Here is a 26,959-nt window from a genome sequence, read left to right as displayed (position 1 = left end):
AATTGACATATTTCGCTGATCTTACTTTGTTTGAAACACTTCTTGAACTCAAGGTTTTCACAGATATTTATAAAATAATTACGTTTAGCAAAGTGTTTTACACTAGTCCATGTTCTAGCACAAATACAGATACTACTTGAAATTACTGAAAACAGTTTGTTGCCAACGAACTGCCTTTCCTAATGACACGCTCCTTGCATTCTTCCACTGCTTTGGAGCAGAAGGAACTCCACATTCTGGATCATGCTGGGCTCACAAAAATGTTTCTTGTTTCTTTTTTCTGAACACTTGTTAATGTCTTAAAGGAGATTTGCAAATGGACCTTTTACCTCAAGTACATCTTTCAGCACTGCAGTCTTTTACGTTCATAATGCATTCCTCACAAAACTAAGGTAAGAAGGATGAATAACATTATAGCAGGTTGATTTGGACAGCTAGAAATGAGACCTGGGCATACTGCCTGTGGATCATCTGAGCAACTCTACACAATTATAGAAAGCTTCCCCCCACCTTTTCTCAACATTATAAATAATGCATTCAGTTTAGTGCACTTTGGTTGCTTCTTCAAATGAGAACAATTCCACTGAGATCAACTCCAATAATCTTCTTACAACTGTTTTTTCAGATTTATTCTTTAATGTAGCCAGTTCACCACAAGACTGCACGTTGTAGTCTCACTATGAGACGTCTGAGCACGGCTACGTGTTGTGGGGGAAAAACAGTCACACTTTTTTCTGTCTTTAGCTGAAATCTCCTCACCTTTTGAGATGGAACTTGAGATATTTGAGGATGCTGCGACTTGGCAGAAATGTGCAACTCATGCAGGTGAGTATTTGCCAGCTATACAGGTTCCCCATGCTCCCAGGGTTAGGCACTTTATTGGTCTGCTTGATGAGCTGACAGTAGAGCTCATCTCGAAGAGGTCGTAAATCATGTCCTGTTTGGAGAATACCTTGAATTATAGGGATGGGATCAGACATAGATTCCAGCTGTTGTAAAGAGTTAAATATCTTGATTGCTTCATCTTGCAGAGTTGTGTATCCTTTGTCTTTCAGCACTACGAACAAAAAAATGGGGAGAACAGTGTTTAGACTGAGAAATGAAAGGGAGAGCACTCAGAATCAGCATGGGAATTGTTCAGTGATGCTTTACAGCCCTTATTATGCAGGATGATTTCCATTTCAAATGTATGGTGCTAACTCATTCTATGAGCTATTCTGCTAATAAGATTTATTCTGAATTGCATGAACGACCATTTTGAAATTTCTGAGAATTTAGCTTAAAATATATGTCTTGCTTGATCAGATTGTTGGTTTTCTTTGGAGAAACTTCCTTCCAGAGCAGTCCACACTGCGAGAGTGCATTGCTTTGCCACTGTCACAAGAAAGTGATAAGCTAATCGGATAGTAAGTGAGGTAAAGCAGAAGTGCCTTATGCAAAGTGACAAAGATACACAACATCATTTTTGTCTACTGCAGTAGAAGTTCAGCTAAATCCAAACAATACTAATAAGACAAGATCTCTGCCGTGAAACTGCAACTTTCTTTTCAAGTGCTGGAAAAGGCAGCGATTGGTTCTCGTACTGCAGATTATTCAGCATGGGCTCACAACTTTCACAACATACTTTAAAGCACCATGCAGTACTTGGGCTTAAGGGGTGGAAGAGATCACTCTGATGTCTGAATCAATTAGGCCTACTGGACTTCAAAGCACAAAACTGTACAGACATATGTTACAAATATTAAGCTTCGAACCAGCCAGTACTCTGTTACAGAATGTAAATGGAACTCAACTGCAAGTCAAGGCAACAAACCAAGCATCAGTCTATCTGTGGAGCTCCATTTACGATATGGAAGACTTTGGAAAGGCTTCTACCTCAAAGGAAGCTGCCTTCTCTGTCCATGGGGAACAAGGAACTTGTGCATGGGACTAGCAGCTAGAGAGACAAGAACAGAATAGTGCCTTGCCAACTGGACAGGAGGAGGAAGGGAAAGAGAAGGGAAAAGCTTCTAAGGTTTTAATTCTCCTTGTCATTTGAGCAGCAAGATATCATTTGAGTTATCAGGAATAACCTTAGCTTTTAATCAGCTGTCAACATCCCACCCACCTCCCAGAGATGAAGCTTCTGATCTGAGTCATACCTTGTTTAATACACAATTGCAACATAAGTAAATCCACTTAAGGACATTAAATTCACCATCATCAGTAGCTGTGAACAATTCATTTAAAACAGACTTCTAAGTTAGTGACTGAACAAGGGATATTTAAAGACATGGTTACACCTGTTTCAGGAGTAAACAAACCACTACTTTTTCAAATCATTTCCACTCACATCTTTTGTCACGTAAGCAATACTTCCATCACCACTGATGAATCTTACACTTGTTTGGAATTGGAAGCTGTGCAATTCCCTTCACAGGGTATGAAACAAAAATGATTTGAGAGGGATTCAGGGAGACTGAATGAACTGGGTTTAGTTCTGCATTTCAGTGCCAGGCTTTCATACTGTCTTCTCAGTTGCATAGGTGAGAGTAACAAATCAGCATTACAGCAGCAACAGCAATCCTCCTTTCTGTAACACCCCTGTAGGAGCATCACAAGCCCATGGTTCTCTGCTAGATAAACTGATGTTCTCTACCTTCTGTAAGAAAACAAGGAAACTTTTTTCATTGGAAAATATATATAAACCATTACTGTAATATTGCCACAGACTGAAAACTCATGTCCTACAGTTTAGTCTTTCATAAGGAAAAGTATGACTGAAAAACTTACAGTTTAGATTGATGTCCCCATATGGCAGCGGCAGTAATGGCGAGTGCAGTGGATGATGAGTGTAACGGAGAATAGGGTTTCTCTTATAGATCTGCTCAACCACGTCAGCATTCAGGCAGTTTTCCTATTGGGGTAAGAAAAGAAGGAGTTTGGGTCTAGCATTAGCAGCAGTGCAATGCTTTGTGCCCTTAGGTTCCCTGTGAAAAGATTAGTGATCTGTGTAACCAGTGTCAGCTGGTAGTAACTCTAGATGTGGCTGCTGCGGCACTCTGTAGGCTATGGATGCTCACTGCCTCCTAACCTCAGTACTTGCAAAAGCCTACTTTATCTATGCCATTAAAAACTAACCACAGTAGAGCTGCAGGAGAGAAAAATAAAGTTTCATCAGTTTCCGGAAGTTTTCATTTTATAACTGTCTTATTCCAGTATTCCATGACTGGAGTTATATCAAGATGTTTGTCTTGATGTCAGTTTGATTTTAGAATTATTTATACAGCAGAACCGATCAGCTGTAATCTACAGGAACTATCATAAACCAGACAGTCCAGAAAACCAGCTGCTGTAAATCTGATGCACCCATTTTGTCAGCTAAATACTGTACTTTCTTAGCCCAGGTCTGACAAGTGGGTAACCACCGTCTTCTGTCAATCCTGAACTTCCACATATTTCTACAGCTCTGAAGAACAGCCTTCGCAGACCTGAAATTTAGACCTGATAATTCTTCTCCATGGGGGAGGCTTTCACGAAAGGAAAAGGTTAGTAGTTCTCCTCCTTGCCTTTTTTAAATTTTCTGTTTGTCTTCTGAAGACCATCATCCCCTCTCCTGAAAGCAGAAATCTTCAGGAAAACCTCTTCTGGCTAACATGCAATGTCCCCAGCATAAAATAGTAAGCATTAACTGAATATGTTTCTCATTATACAGACCCATGCTTAGCCCAAGCTACCACATATCAAGAAATGAAATACAAGGAAAAAAATACAATCGCAGGAGCTAAACACAATCCCACACATCCTGGTGTGCATCTTAGAGGGGACATAGCAGAAGAGGTCTGCTAACCCATGAACCCCTGTACACTACTGCCTGGTACAGCAACACCTGGTAAGCTACACAAACCAGTACGGCTTCTTACTGTTTTCATGTAAAAAAAGAAAACAACCCCAAAACAACTCTTTTCCTGTCCAAGCTGCACTTTATACTTTGTTGTTACACTGTTTAAATAGAAATTCCTTCAGCAAGTGAGTGAATATTGCTGATTCCACAACTAAGAGCCTTTTTTTCTCAGCCCCACCTGTTTGTTCCTACCTTAATATCCTGAATTAGCTGCTGAGTCGGGGTATCGATTGGCGCTTTAGTGTCAATCACATTCTGGATGGCACTTGACCAGCGGGTCGCTTCATTGAGTAATTTGGTATAGAGGCGGTAGCAATGTTTGCGTCCATATACAGTCACATTCCAGTAGCCTAGGACAGCAATACAAGCTATTAATCACAGAAGCCACATCTGCAAAAATACCACAACTTCTATTTGAAAACACGTGTAGTCCTGTCGGACATCGAGTACTGAATTCTGGATCGTGTTGGCAGCTTTTCAAGAGGCAAAGAACTTGTAAGTAAGTGCCGTAATACAGACATGTGGTTTTGTTAAGGAGTTTCTTCTCCTTAAAAAGGCACAAGAATAAGAACACAGTCACTGCTGTGCGGCCTTCCACTTCACCCAGTAATCACAGTAAAAGTGATCACAGGACAACATAGTGGCCTACCGTGACACAGCTGATGGGCCCTGCTTCTCCAGTCCTGTCTGTAAATGGATTATTTTGTACATGGGTCCTTCATTATCTACGGCACACACACTAACAGGTGTAATGCATGAGCTACCACTTCTATTAAAAAGTCACTGATTTTACACAAATGAAGTGGCAACTATGACAAGAAGAGCGTTTCAAATCCAGTTGCCTCTCTGTATCATTGTATAGGCTTTTTTTTTTTTTAATGAAGCAGATTCAATTAAAGAAAATCCATTTCATCTTTCACTAGCAAAATCCTCTTTGAAGTGTTGGTGACCCCAGTGAGATTACATAGGGCTGTCAACAGTCGCTTCTCATTTGCAAACAAACAACAGCCACATCTGAGCTGAAAACCAGTTCTGAAAATGCAGTGGGGAGCTGACTCAGGTGTAGCACATAGGTTAGCACATCCTTATACTTGCTCCACCAATGCTCCTCAGCATACAGAATAATGTATGAGGAGAGTGCTCCCCAGTTGTCTTTCTCCAGGTATTTGATGCGTAAAAGTTCAAGCTAACTTAGCAACAGTGCTCATCTATGATAACCTGAATGTTGGTGAGAGCAACTTTTACTGCTGTGTACATTATTACTTTGGTCTTTTGCCCATTAAGTCCTTATAAAATCCCTTAGTGGCCTAGGAACTTGATTTATCAAACTGCAACTGTAGTAATCTTGGACAGTGTTTGTTTATTATATGGTAGGTAGGACAGAAGGTAACAAAGCACATTTGAACCAGAGCAATTACCTGTCTCTTTGAAGATTTTTTCATCAGGTGGGACCACTGAACAGAGGCTGTTTAGGACCAGTGTACCCAATTTCAAAGCATTTTTTTCAGAACTCTTGTAGTAGTCCAAAGAATTGTGTGTCAGAACAAACCAACGCTTTTTTAGTTTTAATGAAGACATCTTCGGGTTGTTTTTCACTTCTTTGTGCAGCCATCCTGTGAAAAACACAATCTGAATCAAACCTTTTTTTTAAAAAAAACAAAGTCAGACCAAATTAAGTTGCTAAAAGTTAGTTACATACTTTTAACAACAAAAACATTGTGTGAATTGTTTAGCTAACATATTAAACAACTTCAATTAAAATTACCAAACAGTTTAATGATGAAAGTACTGTATTATATCCATATGAAAATGTTTCAACTTTGGCGTACAGATAGAATAATTCTTTTGTCAACTCACAAAACTGATTTTGTCCTCATTACAGTGATTTCCTACTTGGCTCATCAGGACCGTAACTGTTAATTTGTGAGTAAAGCCCATGTACAAAGATGAGGCTCCAGCACTACTATGGTGTGCTGGCATACTACAAAGACCATACAGGGGGAACAATCTCCTTTTTGGTTAATAGCCTTTGTTCACTTTATTCAACTCGGTTCTTACCCCTCACAATGAATTCTTGTCCTTCCACTCTCGTGTCCCCCTTTGACCTCTGAAGCAGCGTTATCCAGTGATGCATCTCTTCAGGTGTGTCAGCATTACAGTGAAGAACACGATTAGCGGTAATAATCACAAAGGAGTTGGGTCTACAAAAACAAATGAAGATTGATGAAGCCTTTACAATCAATGCACTGTTTAACTCACTTGCTATCAGCATAAACACCACTCGTTGTTTGCATTCTGTATTCGGATAAATACTGTCCATCTCTGTAACATTTATTTCAACAGCACTACAGCTAAAAATATCTTGCATTTAAAAAGACACAATTACTTTAGATTCGCACCAGAGTGCCAGGGCTCTGCGTGGTGGGAGAGTTTCACTCAAATTGCAACTTGTCATATCTCAAATCCCTTATGAGAAAACCCCCAGTCTTTAATCAGCTTTTGATCATAATCAGAACTTTATTTCAGGGTCAGATTTATTTAGAGTGTCTGCTTCAGTGGTTCCATTAGCCAAAACCAATTGCAGTTTATAAAGCTCTGTAGTAAAACAGCATGTGAACACGGACTCTTTTATTTTTAATGCAGTGCAACCCAATTTGCAGACAGTACAATCTATTTTTAATGAGAGTTTGGCTTTTATTCAATCCTACACGGGATTCAGTGAAGCATGAAGAACTAGCCCGAGTAAACTGTGCTGACGGCTCTCTGGATTAGAGGGGCAGGTTTTTCAGCCTACAAACACTTGCTTTAACCCTTTACCATCAATTCTTTTCATCTTGGAATGCACAGAATCACAGAGGTTGGAAGAGACCTTTGGAGGTCACTCGGTCCAACTCCTGTGCTCGGGCAGGGACACCCAGAGCAGGTTGCCCAGGACCACATCCATCCACTTCCAAAGAGCTGTATCAGATGTAAAGAATGGGAATGATGCAACCTGGGCTGCCCCATGCACAAGAAAGTCATAGATCCCCATTTTACTGTCCTGGTGAGAAGGTAATTGGGTAGAATTTAGAACCAATTAGAATTGTTTGTGGGATTGGTTCAGCCAAGTATGAAGGCACTGTCCAAAACCAGTGTGTGCTGTTTAAAAGACAGATGGAGGTCAATATAAAGTAAATAAAGTAACTAGGAGGTAAAATTAGAAATACTGGTTGATGAGAGATTACAGTAAATCAAGTAATGTGAAATGTGTGTAAATAAGTTATAACTATGCAAATACAGAAAAATAGAAAGAAGGAATATCTTTGAATATTTCAGTAGCATTTAATATTTAATATACTTTAATAAAACTCAGCAGTGTGACAGAAGTGGGTAAGGAGAGATCAGAACTTAGTGTTTTGGTCACAGTCACTTTGGTGCTGTAGTAGTAAATTATTCAGAAGTGGCGGATGAGGAAACACACAGAGATGTGAACTGAACAGAGTAATTTTGCTGATCATTGAGGAGAAGTCAGCTTTAGACTGAGCTGTGTGAAGCACGCTCTAGAAAGCGGCGTAATGTGATTCCAAAAGAAAAGCAATAGCAAGAGATATGAAAAATGATAGAGTTAAGGTATAAACTAAAGCAGATTAAGCTATCAAAGGAGGTTACAACCAACAGTCTCCAACCTTCCAGGTCCCCTTTTCCCCAGTTTAGGAAAATGAGAGAAGCCCCATCTATCTTTCTGAGCATGGATTCGAAGAGCTCCTTGTTCAGCTTATCTCTTCTTAGCTGCACCAGTGGTTTCACATTAGTCAAGATAGAAATACTTTATTGCGTACATCAGTCAAATTAATTTCCTAATTGAAAACCTTTCCATCCCTGATTTACATTTCTAGAGAAAAAAAAAAAAATTACAAGAAAAAAACAAAACTGTGAGACATGCCTCACTAACAACATTTTGAAAGCTTTGGACATCTGTGTTCTATTATTTAGGAAGCTTGGGCTGTGATTGTATCACAGTTACTTGTAGTATCTGGATTATGGTAAGCCAAGGAGAAACCAGTAACTTAAAGACAGCTGTTTCACACATTTGCAATGAGAGGACTGGAATGAATGTTTACAGTGCAAATAATATACCTCATAGTCAGTAATCCTATAACCCAAGCCAGAACCTGAACTTACATTAATTTTATCTCTCAATACACTATTGCTAGTTTGGGAATTAAGAATACTGTTTGGTTTTTTTTCAGTTTGTTTGTTTTCTAATGCTGCATTATCTTGCTTGTTGTAAAATACAATTTAATTCTAGGAAATTGTTATTCCATGTGGAATACAACATTCTTGCAAAGGAAGATAAAATGCAAAATGTTAAAAAGAATTTTATGCCTACCTCATTGCTATTGTTTAGTCTGGAGAAGAGGAGGCTCAGGGGAAACCTCACTGCACTCTACAACTTGGCTGTGATGAGGAGGGGTTTGGCCTCTTCTCCCAGGCAACAGCAGAACCCGAGGAAATGGCCAGAAGTTGTACCAGAGGAGGTTTAGGTTAGACATAAGGAAGAACTTTTTGTCTCAGAGAGTGGTCAGGCCCTGGGATGGTTGCCCAGGGAGGTGGTGGAGCTGCTGACCCTGGCAGTGTTGAAGAGGTGTCTGGATGAGGAGCTGTGAGGTATGGTTTAGTAGCTGTGGTAGCAGTGGTAATGGGAGGATGATTGGACTAGACGATCTTGTAGGTTCTTTCCAACCTTGTGGTTCTATGATTCCATAATTCTACAAAAGGACTCAAAAATACGCCTTTCAGCTGTGTTACTTTGTGTAAGTGAAATACTCTGCTTTTGGACTACCTTGGTAACAAAACTGCTGAATATATGGAGCAATGCCAGTGAAGCTAGTGAAGCCCCCACACAGAACACCACTCTTACCTTTCCTGTTTCAACACAGTGTTTGATACTGTCAAAAGGTAGACAAAATAATGAATCATTTGAATGTATGGTTGGTCAGCAGAATATATAGATTAAAGTATAAAGCACCTGATTTTGACTAGTGAAAGGAGAAGAAGGAGAAGAAGAAAGTCACTAGGCATGGTTCTGACTTACCTATCTGGATTGTCAGCAGCACAGACAGAATCAATTAGTCCTACATCGAGCGTACCCTATAAACAAATATCCAAGCAGAAAAGGAGGAAGACATTTACTATTACGTTACTCACAGTACTTTATTCAGAGACGTGAAAGAAACAGCAGCCTTGATCAAGCAAAATGAGCTGCAGATTTGGGCATCAATTTCTCCTAACCATTTAAGAGAGAAGACTCGGAGACTCATTCAGTAAAAGATTATCTCCAGTTAAGCCAGAGGCAGCTCAGAAACTGCACTTCCTCTACGATGTTCCCAAATCTGCCTGAAGTTTTGTCCAAAAAGTGCCACCCAATATAAATGGCATTCTTTTGAAGAAGTTTTAGTTTCCTTTGCCCAAGAGTAGCTTCCAAATTTATCACCTAAATCATGAAGTTGTAAAGAATGACAAATGCAAGACCAAAGAAATCTCAAATCTTTTACTCTTTGTTTTTTAATTTGCTCATTAACTGGATCTTTGCAAGGCTCCAAACTCAACTGTACACTATGGTGTGGCAAATAACTGGACCAAAGGAAAAAAAAGAAAGCAATGCTCATTTTTCATTGAGGTGAATGACATGGATGGAAGGAAAATCAGCCTGTCCTGGTGTACAGGGCCTAAGGCACATAGCCTCTAGCCAGTGTCCGGGCTATCATTGCATTTAAGGAAATTAGGTGGTGACTGTCAGAAGCTGCGGCCACCAGTGTCCCTTGTTTTCTGAAAATATTTGCTCTGAAAATTTCTTCAGATGTTGACTTACCACCGCATTTTGTGGGTTTGCCTGCTCATCATGCATCTCTCGGATCTCTTGCTCAGTGGATGCATGGACTTGACTCAGAACGCTAAACCACTGGCTGTGGAGAGAAAGGCAGTAGTGTAAGAAACACATCCCTTGTGCACATGCCTTTTGTCACCATTGTTCTGCAGAGATCTAGCAGGTTCTGCTGGTTTTTGAAATTGCTTAAGATTCCTTTTGTCAACATGCATACAAGCAACAAAGCTTTATGTCAGTTCAGGTACTACTGGATACAAACAAGCCCCTCCAGATCTCTTATCCAAATTCATGTCATACCCTTCCTCCTGAAGAGAAATACCTTGCATAAGATGTGGCAGAAAAGTGGCACTGAGCACACTGAAACATCTGAGGGTTAAGCAAGTATTAGTAACACATTATACCAAAAACCCAACCACTGCTAGCTACATACAAAGCCTTCAATGGAAAATCCAACCTTCGGATTATAAATTCTGCTACTCTGATAGCGTGACAACTTACACAATACTTACAGTACCTCTGCAAAGGCCAAGAGGACAGCATGTCCTTACAGTCCAGAGACGAAAAAGAACAGAAAACCCAAGGAACTACCTCTACAGTTCTTGTTCCCAATGGAGCATCGGAAAATCCAGCAGCTGGAAGGACCCATGCGGTTGAACCAGAACCAATTTGCACCACTCCAGTAGCCTTACATTTCCACAACAGGAAAACTGGGAGAGAGATTCCCAGTACTCTGGCCTCGGTGCTGAGCAGCAGTTGCAGAGGGATTTAATTCCAACCACACCTTCTGCTTCTGGGAAATCTCTACCATTCTGGCATTTGCATACGATAAAGCTCAACTGCTCTAAGCAATTCCACTGAAAGAAATTTGAGGGCAGAGCTTGACTTGTTCAGCAGGTTCCTGAATGCCACTGTTTGAGATACGAATTTGCCATTCCAATGAAAACTACCTGAGGCTGAGTTTTCAAAGGACTCAAAAGCCCAACCTTTAAAACTCAGTACTCACTTCTGTGCAGAGGGTTCACCATCACCAGGTTGAGAAAACAAATGCAAAACTAATGGCCTTAAATGTAAAACTACCTGCCATTGTAGTCAAAGAATTATGCCTAAAAAACTGAAATGCTGCCTCCTGAACTCCAGCATTCAGAAGCAACTGGTTTCCATAATGTAGACATCTCGAAACTGAACTGCCAAAATTGTTTGAGAAAATGTGTAGTCTGTCAAAAGGTTCCATCACTGCCATTATCATACCAAGTCCTTTCCAACAGAATATGTTTTCATTAGGAATAACACAAAGTATAAAGAAAAGGAAAGAAAAAGGAAGATTCGGATGCCTGACTGTAGGAGAAAAAAATGAGAATGTTTTTAGTTTTGATTCATTTGTTAAGACTTGGAGATATGCACAGAAAGGCTTTACACTTACTTACTTATGTGAGACAAGGTTACTGAAGACCCCTCAAAATGAGGAGAAAGTTGTCTGAAGAGAGAGCTATCAGTCAAAGAAACTAGAGACTCATCTACCTGAAGATTCCCACAAATTAAATTTTCCATTAGGCTCAGGAACTGCAAATGTATTTAAATGTCAGTCTTGATATAAATGACAAAAAGGCCTTCATAGCACTGTATGCACAATTAGTAATAATTTATTATTCAATTTTAAAGAACAATTTGGAGGTTTCCTAATGTCATTGTGTAATCTTTGTCTAAGCAATGAAAAATAAATCCATCACAGCTCTTGGCAAAAAGACAAAGGCAGATTTTACTTTCTTCCCCCTGGGACATCCCTTGGCTTTCAGCTGAGTAGCAGAGCTCAGGAATAAGGACAAAGACAGACGAGGGTTTTGAAACAGTGGCTAACCCCTGAAACATTACTTCTCAAGTACGCCGTGATCATGATTGAAAAAGTGATTCCCTTTTGGAAGGGTTCAGGTTTTTTTCTTTTCCCTTCCTTTCATATGAACAAAAAGCAACCTCAGATGATCATCTAGCCCATGTGCAAAATAATTTTTTTCCATAGCAGATCCAGAACTAACACAGTCCAATAATTTTGTACTTTTAACACTGCCAAACATTAACAAGGCTGGAAATCCTTGCACGTCTCTCACATTAAAGTTTTCTAAGATCAATATGAAAAAAAGAAAACATGGAACACATTGCTAAAACATAATTTAATCTAGATGGTGTATTATGTGTACTGTACACAAAAATAGCATACAGTGTCTCCTCCACACTTAGGAAAAAAGAGATTCATGACAGCAGACACAAGTCTTCATTCTGGCAATTCCTTACTGATCCCTACAAAGCAGTTACTGGGTTATGTACACGTGTCTAATAGGTAAGACTTTAGCTAATCTTTCCCTTTAAAATTTACTCACATCACACAAGAATCATAATGAGTGCTGAATTACTTTTTGAAGTGTGGTTTTAAGGATGCTGAAAAACGAATCAATGACTGCCTTGTAAGCATTGCTGAATTTTTATTCAGGGCAATATGATACCTGAAGGTATTCTAATTAAAAAAAAAAAAAAAAGATGAAAAACGAAGCAACTTCCAAGGCTTCAGAACAAAACTAGCTCAAGTAATGTTGGCATAGGCATTCTGTGCTCAGGCCTTCGGGCAGCAACACAATGGGTAATAAGATTTGATTACTAAGTTAACTTCATTCAAATGTTTGATTTTATAGGCAAGCATGTTATTATCTCAAAACAAATAGTGTGGGGATTACTTTATGTATTTATTAGATATACACTAGAACTGATCTGACAAGTTAAGCCTGCTCCTCACCTAGCAGCCCTCCCCTACCATTTGATATGGTAGCAGCAAAAGTAAGATCTTTTTTTGAATTGGTAGAAAAGCCAACACTGTTGTATGCTTCCCTTGTTCCTGAATATGCATTCATCCTAAAATCTAATGATCCCACTGCAACTTTTATCTGAAAAATACTTAGGCTCTGCTTAGGTAGACAGATCTCACCTCTAAATGGTTCTTTATTTCAGGTAACTGAGAGGAATCTTAAATATTGATTTAATCTATGCAGCTAAATGCAGCAGGATAATGCAAAAGAAAATCATTAAAAGCCAGCTATTACTTCTCTACATACATATTGTATTTCATTAAGTGTCTAAAAACAGGGAAAACAGACAGCTTCTAGGGAAATTTTCACTGAGTCTGACTTACTGAGAGTCTGAGTCTGCCGTATTCTGCCATGAGATTTTCTTATATCAGCAAGCCCTTGGAAAAAGTGTTCAATGCAATGTGTTTAACACACTCTGGCTATTTGGTGATAGCAGGCTAATAAAACGATAAGCACAAGTCAGAATGGCATGGAAGCTAAAAAGCAGAACAAAAAAGCCTGATGATTTCCATACCTTGCATCCTCAGGAGACTCAGCAATCAAGTGATAGGTCCTATCACCCATTATTAGATCAATACCATTTTCTTTGCCTGTATTATCAACAATCTCTCTGAAAAGAAGCAAATGACAAGACTGCGCATTAGACACTGCGGAAACACCAGCAATCAGAATTGTTGCACCCGATTAACTTGAGATATCAGGCAGTATTTATACACCAAACCACAACTGCCATGTTTTCAGCCTATACTCAAATAATGAAGCTATTAGAGTGCCACTATACAAAGTTGGCTACTCTATTGTTGTAACACAAGCTAAAGAAAAAGCATTATCAAACCAGGCAAAAATAACTGAATTCAGGTGATTTTTGGAGTGCTTAAGGGAAAGCTCCTGAGGATTAAAAAGAAACAATGTTATTTTTCTGTATTGTTTTCCTTAATTTGTCTTCCTTCCTCCAGTACTTCCGCGTTGTGTATTTTAAGTGAAGCAGCACCATATTAATAAAATTGGAATGGGAGGCTAATATGGAATGCTGAAATGTATCTCACGTGGTACGTTAGGAATATAATCAGTATTCAAATTCCATAGAAAAGCTACCGCCTATTTGTGCTAACATACATAACCTTAAATACAAGTGCCCTTTCTTCCAGCTGTTTTATGTACAAATCTTTGACTCAACTTTCAGTTCAAGTTAGGATCAACAACCGTTATCCGACTCTTTTACAGGAACGTTCAGCAGAGAGCTTCCCCAGGGAACAGCTGATGAAACCATGCAGTGACAACAAAATTTGGTTTGAGCACATTAGAAAAAGGACTAAATACATGTTATGGCATAGAGGATAGAAACAATTCAGTTTCAACCAAAAACAATAGCGGTAGGAAATTTACTCTCTATTCAGAGTTTCTTGAGAGCCAGTAGTGCACTGTTTTCACAAGAGCAAGTCAGGATGCCCATTGAAACTATTTGCATTGTCCTGCCTGAATCAGGCTCAACCAAGACTTTCAAATAAAAGATTAAACTCACTTTCAATTTATTTCTGGTAGACAAAAATAAAATGCACAGCTGCAGTTTACAAGATGCTGACTGGAATCAAGTGTTACAGCCATTTCTATTTTCTGTACCAAGGAGGAAAGCTTATGTATCCTTATACAGAAACAAGACTATCAATATTAGCAAGCTCTAATTTTTAAATTAGATCCACTGAATCATAAAACATGTTGACTGTTTAAAAATACTATCCCTTAAAAAACTTTTTTGATGCATACTATATCAAGCATAGAATTTTAAGGCATAAGAAACTTCTGTTAGCAAGACAGAAATTGTTAAGTTTGATTCAGCAATTCTAAATTTTTGAAATGCATATATGCATCTTGAAGACCTTCATGTAGAACTACCCTAATTGTTTCAAACGTAAAAAATCATAAATATCTACCAAACATATAGCTTTGACTCATGCTAACTTAAATATATATTCATTGCCTATTAATTCCACCCTCTCCATTTGTGTTTGCCTCCAGCTACAGACTTGGCATCGTGCTCTGAGTTGCCCTGAGAATCATTACAGACTAAGTAGGGCTTCTTGTCTGGGAGAAGGCACAGACGAGTTCACTACAGCAGCAGCTTTCTGAAGTACTTGGCACTGCCTTAACTGCAGCACTCCATGGACTTAAAAGAGAGCCAAGTAAGGACAACACTTGCTTTCAAGATCTTCATCAAACACACTCATGCTTCCATTTCTACAGTTAGAAAGCAGAGCACTCAGTGTATTCCCAGATAACTCCCAAGAAGTATTTACTAGGATATCATGTAGTATATAAACATATATAAACCTACTTTGCTGTTCTGACATCAATAGAACCCTTTAACTTTTCTTCACTGTCATTTTCGAAGTACATCAACCTGGACTGCCTGAGAACAAACCATCGTTTCTTCCAGTTCCTTCTGGAAAGAGTGGATGATCCGCCCCCCTTTTTGTGAAGCCAACCCTGCTTGAGTGCTTCCTGCTTGGAGCGAAACCACAGGAAGGTCTCATCTTTCAGGACACACCAGCGTCGTTTCCATGTGTTTATTAAGCCACCTGGCAAAAAGGGATAGACGTGGGTTCATGCATAGTTAAGACAAACAATTACATTATAAAACAGAAGCTGTGACCAACCAACACTAGGAGATGCTGGCCAACGTCCTGCAGTTAAGTCTCTGCTGCAAGACATGAAATGAAAGATCTAATTCTTGCATATCCTTAAAGCTACCATATAGTTGATAATCTAAAGAATCTTAAATTACAAATTATAATAATAGATATACTACAAAAATAATGTAACAAATGTATACAAATATACAGTGTATATTGATACACACATATACAGTACCTATATATAATAACTTACAATAAAGTTTTCTTCAGTATCTATGGTTATTAGGAGGTAAATGTTCAACTCAAAACCAGAAAATTTGGAAAAACCTACAAGAACCACACTTTAAGAGGGACATATGCCAGTGTGAGCTTGGTCATACCAAAGTGTAGCAATGCTGCACATAAACTTTCTGTGATTTTGTTTAATTACACAATACAGCTTGCATTGTTGTTACCTGAGCTACGAAAAAACTCAACCAAACCAGTATATTCTTGTCAATCCTTACCGCTAACTGTGTCAGAGGGTAAGAACCATGCTAGCAATGACAGTATACATCACTTTTCACATCAGTGTACCCATGCACCTGTTCATCCCTACTCCTACTGCAACAAACTAAGTTATGCTAGTGATGAGAACGACACGAGATTTCACCTACATTATAATTTTGTGTTGACCATTACAAGTCCAAGAATCTTAACCAGAGAACTCCTCAGTATATTGTTGTAGAGTCTCTTATGTCCCTTTGCTATGCATACACTTCCTTTCTTTCTTTTAGAACACAAAGGAAAGTTTACTGAACTCAGTAAAACTGGTTTGCAGCAGAGAACACTGTCCCTGGTACAAGGTTTTGATTGCAGGAATAAGCTTTCCTCAAAATTGGTTACAATTTGACTTTGCGAGATATTTTGCTGATTTTGTATTGGATATTCCATTGTTTGCAAGCCGGCAAGGATATAAAACGAAACAGAGGCAGCCAAAAAATTTAGATGTTTCTTTGCAGAGAGGAAAAACATTGCCAGATGTAAGGTACTGCAAGGAACTTCATTTGAGAGCAGCTCTCTCCTGACTCTTCCACCAGCCTTTGAAAATAGCTGAAGTCTACTGGAATTAGCATACAAGGTTTATTAAATATTTCTGATTAGTTTGTGTGTTTAACAAATTCTTGTTCACCCAGTACCTTTCATGTACAGAAAGCTGTGGAAGTAGGGCAGGCTAACACAGCTATAGACAGAATCCCTCCGGTAGGAAAGTTCATCATCTGTATCAAACCTGGAGTCAAAATCTTCTTCGCTGTCTTCAAACTATGAAAGAAAGGGACAAAAGTAAAATGATTTCTCAGAAAAGAGCTTAGAGAAAACAGGTTTAGAAGTCTTCAGCTAAAACGTTTTATGATGTACTGAATGAACACAATTTCTTTGGCTTTTATTACCTGAGCTGTAGCAGATATTTTAGTGCTAACATCTTCCTTCTAAAGAAGTCAGTGTTGCTGAAATATGTTTGCACTTTCCCAGACACCCAGTTTCACTGAAGTATTTTGTGAGTGGCGGAAGAAATCATATTCTTCCAAAAATATTCATGAGAGCAAACTGTCAATTCAGTGAACAGCACTGAAAAAAGAGCCCTTCAATTAACTGCTTCAGTAATTCTACTGTTTGCCATCATCTGAAATTTACCCTTGAAGTAATCTCAAATACATCTGACATCTTGGGGATTTCTGCAAGCAGTTTATTCAACCGTTCTTACTCACATGCAGAACTGAATCTGCCTTTTCCAAAATCAGTTCCCCACAATGCTACCCAATCCTCCCACTCCAATGGACACACAAAATTTTGCTTATGAACTGCATCCATGGCCAGGCACTGAGATCTTCATACAATACTACGCAGTTCTGCATTAAACTACACAGAACCATACCCTTGCATAATGCTAGAATTGTAATCAACACTTAACTATGCCCATATGCAGCGTAAATAAGTTGAATTATGTAATACAAGCATTTCTAACAACAGCTACAGTGACTGCATGGTTGTACAGTGGAAAAAAATCAGAAAGCATAAATCAATTATTAGATAATACAAGGAATGATACTTACAGAAGACTGAGCTCCTTCAGAACTGAACCTGTACGCTCCAGAGCTATTGTATGTCCCCACTGAGCACCGATAGTCCGGTGACCACTGGCTACTGTGCGAATTAGAAAAGGTCACACTGCTACCAGAAGTAATAGCACCATCTTCATAATCATCTTGGTCGTAATCATAATCTCCATCTGGAGAAATAAGTTCCACAGAGTCCGGTGGTCTGCACGATACATTTTCTGGCATGCAGTATGTAGATTCACCACTTGAAGAGTTGTGGAGACTGACTGTATCATGGGTAGGAGGTATAAGCATGGTGTCGCTAGCAGCAGGAATTGTTGGCACCACAGTATCGTTCATATACGGATCCTCTTCTGAGGAATCATCGCTTGTTCTGATGCCACTGGTCCTCTGATCAGAATGGCCGTGCTCACTCGGATTGGGCGAATCCTTAAATGCATCATCATCAGCTTCAAAGCCCTCATCTACCTCCTCCTCGGGATATGGCTGGCTGAAGTTAAAATTGGGCTTTTCACTGCAGGCATTTCCAGTTTGTTCAGTGAGCTCAGCAGGATATCCACTGCCCACAGAGAGCGACCTCTCAATGTTTCGGACACATTCATCGATCTCAGCAAAGTTCAGAGATTCCAGGAACTCCTGGGCTGCTCGACAAGCTTCGTCCTCGAGCCGCCTGAGTTCCTCATCTCGGAGTTGCTGCAGCCTCTGTAACGAAGCTTCAGTCAAAGACAGCTCCTGCTGCTTCTTCACACGCTGCAGGTCTTCAATTTCTTTTTCCAAACGCAAGATTTCTTCTACCTGCCTGCTTTCTTTCTGCCTCTCCACCTCTTGCTTCAGCTCCACTTCCTTCTGGGCTTTCTGAATGGCAGCCAGTTCCTGTTTCTTTCTCTCCTCTTCAGCCTGCATTCAAAACAGAAGAAAATATAATACTGTCTCCTCAATGCAAGACTATTTTGTAGTTTGTAAGCACTATACTCTGATCATGCTATTTATTTAAAAGAACCCTTGTCCCTACATCAGAAAGAAAATGAAAGAAAAAGAAAAATAAAAGAGTGATTGCATTTACTCAGAAATACTGAAAAGCTCAGGAACGTGAAGAAAGTTTCGTCTTTGCCAGAAATTAAATGAAGCATGAGGTGAAAGAAATTCCCATGCAAACAACTGTATCAAGTTTCCTTTGGTTTTATCTGCTAACAAAAAGTTCTGTTTAAACACCACAGATGTCTTTTATTTTTTTTTAATGGTTGGGTTGAGATACTCAAATAAACAGGATGGCTGCAAGTATTGAGAATATCATTTACCTGCTGAGCAAGACGCTCTGCTTCTTGCCTTTGTCTTTCCCTAAAAGTGAGGGAAGAAAATAGTTAGTAAATCAATCTTAACACATGATAATCAAATCCTGTGCTAGGGCAATAGCTCAGTTTTCAATCATCTGCCACAGGAAAGAAAGCCAAAAATAAGGTCACAAAGAATATGTCTGTGAATATGTAACTACTTTTTTTTTTAAATCAAAAGAAGCACAGAATTCCAAAATCAGTTGGCTTTACCTGCAAGAAAGTCTATTCAGAGTAAAACCTAATATGGAATGGAGTGTGATGCAAGGGAGCATACTGCACCTTTCCTCTTCCTCTTTTCTTCTTTCTTCCTCTTGTCTCCGCTTCTCCTCTAGCCTTTCCCTGAAAACACGTCGAGCAATCTGGCCTCGCCGCTGCTTCTGAAGAACAATGGCTGCCTTCTTCAGGCAAAGGAACCTTCTCCTAACAGAGAATGCTCTGTAGTTCTTCTGTATCACAACCACATAGTATAGAACCTTTCTATACCTCTTTCTGGAAAAAACAACAAAACAAAAAAGGACAAAAACATCACAAAATAGAGTAAATTTATAAGGAAACAAAGGATTAATGAGCAGTTATGACAAGTCCTATCATAGTCATGGTGACCTGCAATAATGAGGCACGGTAGTGAAGCAGTTTATTTTTTCTGCCTCCCTGGTGGTTTCTCCATTCTAATTCACATTCTCTTCCCCAGGAAAGGGAAGAGATTCCCTCATTTCCATGACAGAGCAATCTGTATTTTCGTTAAGGAAATGCACACTACCTGTCTTACATGTTCTTGTGCCCTTGACAAGAAAATACTACCAAGTACAGCTTGTACATGTGTGTATGCATGCAGAGAAGATACTCATAAGTATCTGTCCAACATCTCTGAAAAGAAAGATCATGCACAGGTAGCTCTGTCATTAAAAATGAATACAGTTCTTGAGCAACATATTAGTCAGAATATAAGGAGAAGACTACATTATGCAAACAAGTTTCCTCAAACTGTCCTCAGCTGATTTGTAGAAAAAGCAGAGAAATAAATAGATGGGATGAGAAACTCCACCTAATATATAATGCAGGAAGCTGAGTAAACAAATGAAACATTAATCACTTACCTAATGTTTAGTTCTTAAAGAACCAAACTGACTAGTTGTATTTGCCCTCTATCATGAAAAAGCAAAGATAAATATGCATAATTTGGGGGCAGCCCCATTAGGTATCATCATGCTAGATTTTCTACCACTTATTTCATACCAAGATACCATTACAAGGATGGCTGACCTCCAGTCTTCCGTACTGTCCTATTCATTATATCAAAATAACTCTAATTCCATCTTTTTTTTAAATTCATGAGTCTACTAAGGATATCAGATATTATCTTCAAAAGCCACTTACAGGATTCGGATGCCTGGTTCCTACAAAAAGTGAAGAATTGTGTCCAAGGAATTTTACCACCCGTTTGTACAAAAGCTTAATTAGTGTCGTTCCCATCCAGTCACTCACCGGGCTGCGTAACCTAAGATGTGTGCTCGGATAATCATTGCTGCCTTGGTGACTTCTACCTCTCGCTGTTTCTCTAACTTGTGTTCCAAGGACTCCCGGAGGAAAACCTACACAAGAAAAATTCTGGCTTAACTTGTGGATAGTGACGTAGATCAAGGACAGCCATGCTCACAGAGCCATTCTCAGCAGTAAGCCTGAATTCAGAGTCAAGCACAGCATTTCCTTAACAGAAAACATATTTATTGTGAAGGAAAATACCTGCAGATGATCTTCTGACTTTGGATTTCAGTTGGAAAAGATTGAGTACACTAAATATAATTAACAGATTCATTACCAGGCTTTGCCATCAAAGAGTAACATGGGCCAAAAAGCTGTAGGGCTTAGTATGAACTTCCTGATTTCACAGAATCACAGCACAGCAGAGGCTGGAGGGGACCTCCTGGATCCATGCAGTCCAAGCCCTGCTGCAGCAGGGACACTCAGAGCAGGGAATTTGGGGAGCAGAAAGACTGCCCTGAGAATTCAGCTGTTTTACATTACAAATAGAGCTTCTTTAACCTCTTGCTATCGTCATTCCTTCCAATGTCACTGGTATAAACCTGCAGAAGTACACTGAAATGAGGCTGGTTCAATATTCAGGCTGCCTGCTCTTGTACTTACAGGTGCAGAACTGCCGTGCTGGTACACACGAGGGCCAGGTATCCCTCACAGCTAACCAGCATCCTGCAGACAGACTGCTTCTGAGCTCACAGGGCGATGGACACATTCATCAACTATTTCTGTTTTGGCTCTTGTTTGTTTGGCTGGTTTGAGTAGTTTAGGAGTACAAAAGCCTATCACAAAACTGATGAAAGGCACAGTTCTGAGTTTTAAATGTAGAAAGGGACTTGATTTTGCAACTAATTATGAAACGCTAATGAACACATACAGTTCCACAGAGAGTCCCAAAGTCCAAATACATCGCTTTTATTCACGTATAAAATAGGCTGTGAAGGAAGAAGCCTTTTCTTTCTCTCACTGGGCAATCCTCCTTTGCTCTCCACACACTGGCTTTAAAAACGTCCCAAAATTCTGATTCAGAAAGGCATTCAGCTACTTCCTGAACCAAAACGTTAAGATGTTAAGCACATACTATGCACCGACTAACACATTTTCCTGAGCAGGTGCAATGCAGCCTGTGACGTGAAAACAAGAAAATTTCACACTCAAGCTGAATCACAGCAATGTTGTTACTACTCCTCTTAAATCACAAAGTGCCCCATAGTATGCTCAGTCTGAAACCAATGCTCACTTGTTCTCTTCAACAATAAGCTATTTATGAAGGCTCTTAAAAAATGCACACACAGCTCTGGGGGCAATTATCCCAGTCCTCAGTATGGGAGGTTACAAGAGAGCTCTGGTTCCTGCTGAGATCCTGCCAAGCAGTTGCTTAAAACAATTTGGGGTCCTCATAGATGTTATTATGCTAACATGCTAAAGCCTTGTCCAGGGTCTGTGCATAAGGATTGCTACATCTGCAATAAGAGGAACCAACATCTAGCTTGGTCTGCTATCACTGTATGATTTGCTCGCCACAGTTTATAAAAATGGGTTGAAAAATGGCTTCAGTTACAATCAGAATATCTCAGATTTCATGTCCCAAAATAACTTTAAAATGATCAAATCATATCTCCTAGTATAATCCCTGAGACACCTTACACATGCCAAGGAATGCTGTTTGTAATCCACTCTCAGGCCTTTGTACCATGTGTTAATAGTCAGGAAATCTTAGATCCTGTACTGGACAACCTTCAAACTTACCAAACGAGCATGCTGAAACACCTGGATTGTTTCATTACTCACAATTACATTCTTCTAATAAAAACAATGTGAAATTCTTTAAAAAAAAACAGTGGCAGCAAAGTTCAGGTTGTCTGGCAGGACACATATGGAGGTCGAATGTACCTCTGAGAACTCCTAGACTAGGACAAGCAAGCACATGTGGAGCTCAGCTCTGCTGTACCAACACTGGCTACAGCCCCTCTCTGTGTGACTTCCCCTGTGGAGCAGGAGCCAGGTAGGTGAGTTCACTGCAATGAATGCAGCTCCTGGTAGAATAGAGCACTGCCTCAAGGGCTGGGGACTTCTTGGAATTCCAACATTCAGCAACCATGTTGTACGTTCCGATCCTCACTGCTGCTCCTGCCTGTGAGTCCACCCGAGTGGGCTCTTCCTCTATAAGTGGCATGTAGGTTCAAATGCCTCAGACAGCGAATTCCTTAGCACAACTACAAATTACTTACAGGAGTCTCTAGAGCATCAACAAACATCCTCAGCTTTCTTTAAAGCCAAATGTAATCACCATTACAGCTACACTTCTGCAGCTGCGCAGTCAAAATCCCTTCAACCTTGTATAAGCAGTAGCCACAACACGTGCGGTTGGATTACTTTACCTTATTTTTTCCAAGCTGCCATTCAGTACTTGTGTTGTCATACAGACGAAGAAGGACGGCACATCTCTCATTTAAGTCTTCGGGCAGAGTTAAGTTTCTCATGAGAACTTTATACCTGGCAATCAAAAAGCATTTATTGCTTCATTTAGGAAACATTCCGTTTTTACTCTATTTTTTTAATATTAGATTTTTACAGTATTCCTCTACATGAGAACATTGATCAATAGCCACAACTGACACCTGAAGTGCACATGTCGCTGCTTTTACCTTTTATAAAAGTCTTGGAAGGGCCTTCGGACTGGGAAGCCAGCCCTCCGAATCCTCACAGTCTCCAGCATCCCAGAGTAGCGCAGTTGGTTGAGCACCACTGTCTGATCAAACTGATCTGGCATCTGAAACAAGCAAGTATTTGAAAAAACTTCTATTCTAAGCATCAGAAATGTTTTCATCTCTAAATAACCAAAAAAACAACCAACCAAACAAGAGAGCCCCCAAAACAACAAGAAAAAAGCCCATCCAAACAAAAAAATCTGCTTCTCTAAGTTTCCCTTGGTTTGCACGTCATTCTTCTGGGATCATTTTTAATTGAGAAAAAAAGACAGCCCAAACCACTCTGTCAGGGAAACCTTCAAGTGCAGACCAGCTCTGCTCCTGCTCTCTGGAGCCTTCCAGTCTCATCTCCAAAGCCCTCAGGTTGCCCCGTGCTTCAGCCATGTCTTGAGATAAGGCAGCGCCAGCCACCACCACACAAAGCAGCTCAAGACGGTGCTAATCACCACCTGCAAAATGCTGACAGTCCCGACACTGAAGTAACACCTCATGTAAATGTGCTGTGATTCACAAGCCCAGAGGTCCACTCAAGTACACGGGTTTACCCTCCTGGACAGCCATTTGCAGGATTAGAGGGCAGCCTTTAGTACTTTGCAAGTGAAAGTTTGGAAGGCAGGATCTCACAGTCACTGGCTTATGTAAAAGTGAAGAGGTTCCCACCGCAGCCAGTGCAAGAGCTTCAGCTGACAGAAATGAGAGCAAGATCAAGCCCTGAGCAACTCTAAATCAGAGGACTCTCCTATTACTTATAAACTGGCTTTCATCATGCTTCTTTTTCAACCTGGCAAATAAGTGACTCCCTGAAATCTGAACTTATCGGAAGTAATTTCATGAGAAGACAGACTCAAAAGTTAATTAAAAATATTCCAAATTTTTTCATCTGCTTAGACATAAAACAGAATGCTAGTGATGCTAGTGATGTTAACTCTCATTTTCTAGCTAAGTAGCTTCTAAAATTTTGATGCATCTGCTTCTAACCCCCTCCTTTAAGAGTCAGAACATCTAAAACAAGGCACTGTGATTCTTCCTGTCATTGATCTTTTCTTGGAGCAGTGAGAGACGAACTACTTCTCCAGTATTGAGCTGCAGTGACAAACATGTCCCCAGCCCTCACCACTCCTGCAGCAGAATTCTCCAGCCTCTTCCTTTGGAACAGGAGCTGAAAGTCATATGGAAAATTACTGTGTTCTGACCCTTCCTCTGCAGTCCAAAGCACTGAACAAAAATGCACATAATTTGTGGTTTTGAAAAAGCAGCCGGTTCCAGTGGTGAGCCCTGCCCTGCCTGGGGCAGTTGGTGCTGCAGGACCTGATGCAACCTGACCCAGGTGCATGAGGACATGGAGAAATTCTGCCATCAGAAGCTGCTGCTGCCCACTTCTGAGTTACGTGCATGGCATCCAAGGAAGTCCTGGAGAGGTGTCAACTCTTTACCACACTGGCTGCCACTAGGTTTAGGGTTCTGCTGCAAATCATAGAATTGCTTGGGCTGAAAAAGACTTTCTTAAAGACCCTCCAGCCCCAGACCTTTGCCATGGGCAGGGCTGCCACCCACTAGACGAGGCTGCTCAGGGCCCCATCCAGCACGGCCTTCAATCCATGGAAGGGGCACTCACAGCTTCTCTGAGCAGTCTGTGTCAGAGCTTCACCATGCTCTGAGAAAGAATGTCTTCCTAACATCTAACTTAAATCTCATCTCTTTAAGTTTCCTCCTTGCCATTTCTATCAGGCTGTGTAAAAAGTTGGACCTCCTCTTGGTTATAATCCTCCTTTAAATACAGGAAGGCCACAACAAGGTCTCTCTGGATCTAGCCTTCTCCAGAGACAACCCCAGCTCCATCAGCCTGCCTCTGTAATGTGATTTATCGTTTTATTTCCGTGCCTGCACATATGTACATTAATGTTCTAGGGGAGAAAATGCCTTTGTGAGCGATGAAAACACACACTTTTTTTTTTTCTTGATACTGTGTTTAATCTGGATTTTGCCAACAACAGTCAGATATGCAAGTCAAATCTTTGCATTGTACTGCACACATGCATGGATTCTTACATTGAAAGCACTGGTACTGTCACGACTGGAATTGCCAATGCTCTCTGTAACTGCCCTCCCCATGGCACAGGTGTGCGAGGGAACCAGCCTTGCAAACCCACCATCCAACTGCAGGAACACACAGCCTGCCTCTGCACAGGTCACCAATGCTTCCCAAAGGGAAAGTACTGAGCACAGATGCACATGCTAACCATCAGAACAGGATACTGATTGTACAAGTCACGTTTGATTTGTGTCACAGACTGACACATGTCAATACATCTTTTTCAATATCTGCTTTTGACTCTTCTACCCATACTCTTGTTGGCTCAAAGGGTAACACTACCCACCAGACTTGCAAACAAATTCATATTCTCAGTGTGGCAAGGCAGATGTGTGAATGGAGTGGATACATCAGAGTTAGGGAGAATTTCAGTGACACTGCAGATGTCTGTTCCTGCCCAAGGAGCTCAGAGAGCCAGCTGGCTGCTCCACTACATAATCTTTTTATCACCAGCCCCTGGCACCTCACTAGTCAAAAGTCAGCCACACTGCTGGTTTGAATTTTCTTGCTTCCTTTTTGGGTTTTTCTTTTTTTTTTTTTTTTTCTTTTTTTGTTTTAAACTCATTTCCACCCACATTCTGATTCACAAGGGAAGAAGAAACATTTTCAAGACTTTTTTCTTGTGAATACAAAAGTAAGGCACAGCACTGTTTGGTCACCAGCAGCTGAGATACCAGAAGCCTGCACTTTTTTAAGAAAAACGTGACACACTGCAAGAGATATTAACAGGAGGGCAACATAGGGACCATTGCAATTTTAATTACATAAGCATGCCCCTCCACTTTCCTAAGTAATTATTTTTAAGTACTGACAGACATGGTGGTATTAAATGGGAGGGTCAAATCTTGCCCTGGTGTATCACTGGAATTACATCCCCAATACATTTGGCTGCTGTGCAAAAACCTGGAGGCAGGGGTAAGCAATATGCTGGACTCCTACAATTCTCATTCTGGAGTTACCAGAAGATACAGATCTCCCATCACCTGGAGGGTTTTGGCTGAGCCATCACAGATACTTCAGCAATAAGGAGAGCTACAGCAGGTCAGGGAGGGAACCATAACACAACACACTAAAATGGGCTGCAACTACATTCGTAACAGCCACAAAGCCTGGAGCAGCATTAAATAGCTATGCAAAGGGTATTTACCCAAGGAGCTGAGGGACAGTCTTGTATCCTCAGAATTCCTGGGATAATTACATTAATTTTCAGGTTTGTACTCAGGTAACACGGAGGTCTGATAAGCATTTATCAGTGTTGTTGCAAAGAGGATTTGTTTCACAGACAAACACTTTGGAAGAAATTGTATTTTGTAGAAAAAATCCAGATACCATAAAGCAAAATCATATCTGTTTATAAAACACTATCAAATTCACAGTTTTTCATAGTAAAAATTAGAATTGTTTGCTGTGCAGATCAACCTTATAAAAGAGAAGGCCTTATAAAAGATAAGGGACTTGACCAATTGCTTTCAAAATTTTTGACAGAGGCAGAAAGCTTCAAGTCAATTTTGTTTTCATACATATTTCCCTTTAACCAAGGAATGGCAGCACTAAACAACTCTGACACACAAAATCAAAAGGCAAAGGCCACTCTCGTGGATCACAGTCACATTCGGGCACTGACCAACACGTATGTAGAATTTCTTAGGCTTTTGATACCTACGATTTAAGACTGTTCAACATGATAAAAGTTTCTTTAAAATTATTTCTTTTAAAGAGTGGTACACTGTTTTATAGCACAAATTGCAATTTCTCATTTCCAGAATCAAAGAACCCTAGGATGGTTTGGGTTGGAAAGGACTTTTAAGATCATCTAGTTCCAATCCCCTGCTATAGGCAGGGACACCTCCCTCTGCACCAGGTTGCTCAAAGCCCATCCAGTCTGGCCTTGAGTGCTTCCAGGGATGGGGTATCCACAGCCTCACTGGGCAACCTGTTCCAGTGTCTCACCAC

General features: G+C 40.2%; 1 protein-coding gene across 1 annotated transcript in view; it reads right to left on the bottom strand.

Annotated features, from left to right (window-relative positions):
- Positions 1 to 26,959, bottom strand: part of MYO10 (myosin X) — a 151,206-nt gene that overhangs the window by 6,397 nt on the left and 117,850 nt on the right. The window contains exons 20-35 of the mRNA XM_052703762.1: positions 22,852 to 22,976; positions 22,585 to 22,699; positions 20,153 to 20,259; positions 18,947 to 19,156; positions 18,632 to 18,671; positions 17,328 to 18,230; positions 16,413 to 16,536; positions 14,934 to 15,177; positions 13,116 to 13,211; positions 9,735 to 9,828; positions 8,958 to 9,013; positions 5,942 to 6,084; positions 5,302 to 5,496; positions 4,076 to 4,233; positions 2,773 to 2,896; positions 760 to 1,057 (exon numbers count right to left, since the gene is read on the bottom strand). Coding sequence (XP_052559722.1) covers positions 760 to 1,057; positions 2,773 to 2,896; positions 4,076 to 4,233; positions 5,302 to 5,496; positions 5,942 to 6,084; positions 8,958 to 9,013; positions 9,735 to 9,828; positions 13,116 to 13,211; positions 14,934 to 15,177; positions 16,413 to 16,536; positions 17,328 to 18,230; positions 18,632 to 18,671; positions 18,947 to 19,156; positions 20,153 to 20,259; positions 22,585 to 22,699; positions 22,852 to 22,976 — 3,032 coding nt within the window. The remainder of the gene's footprint in view (positions 1 to 759; positions 1,058 to 2,772; positions 2,897 to 4,075; positions 4,234 to 5,301; positions 5,497 to 5,941; positions 6,085 to 8,957; positions 9,014 to 9,734; positions 9,829 to 13,115; positions 13,212 to 14,933; positions 15,178 to 16,412; positions 16,537 to 17,327; positions 18,231 to 18,631; positions 18,672 to 18,946; positions 19,157 to 20,152; positions 20,260 to 22,584; positions 22,700 to 22,851; positions 22,977 to 26,959) is intronic.

This window comes from Tympanuchus pallidicinctus, unplaced genomic scaffold, assembly GCF_026119805.1.
Source record: "Tympanuchus pallidicinctus isolate F22 unplaced genomic scaffold, pur_lepc_1.0 scaffold5, whole genome shotgun sequence".
NCBI classification, from domain to species: Eukaryota; Metazoa; Chordata; class Aves; order Galliformes; family Phasianidae; genus Tympanuchus; species Tympanuchus pallidicinctus.
The sequence above is the reverse complement of the archived record's forward strand: the minus strand, read 5'-3'. Positions and strand labels throughout refer to the sequence as shown.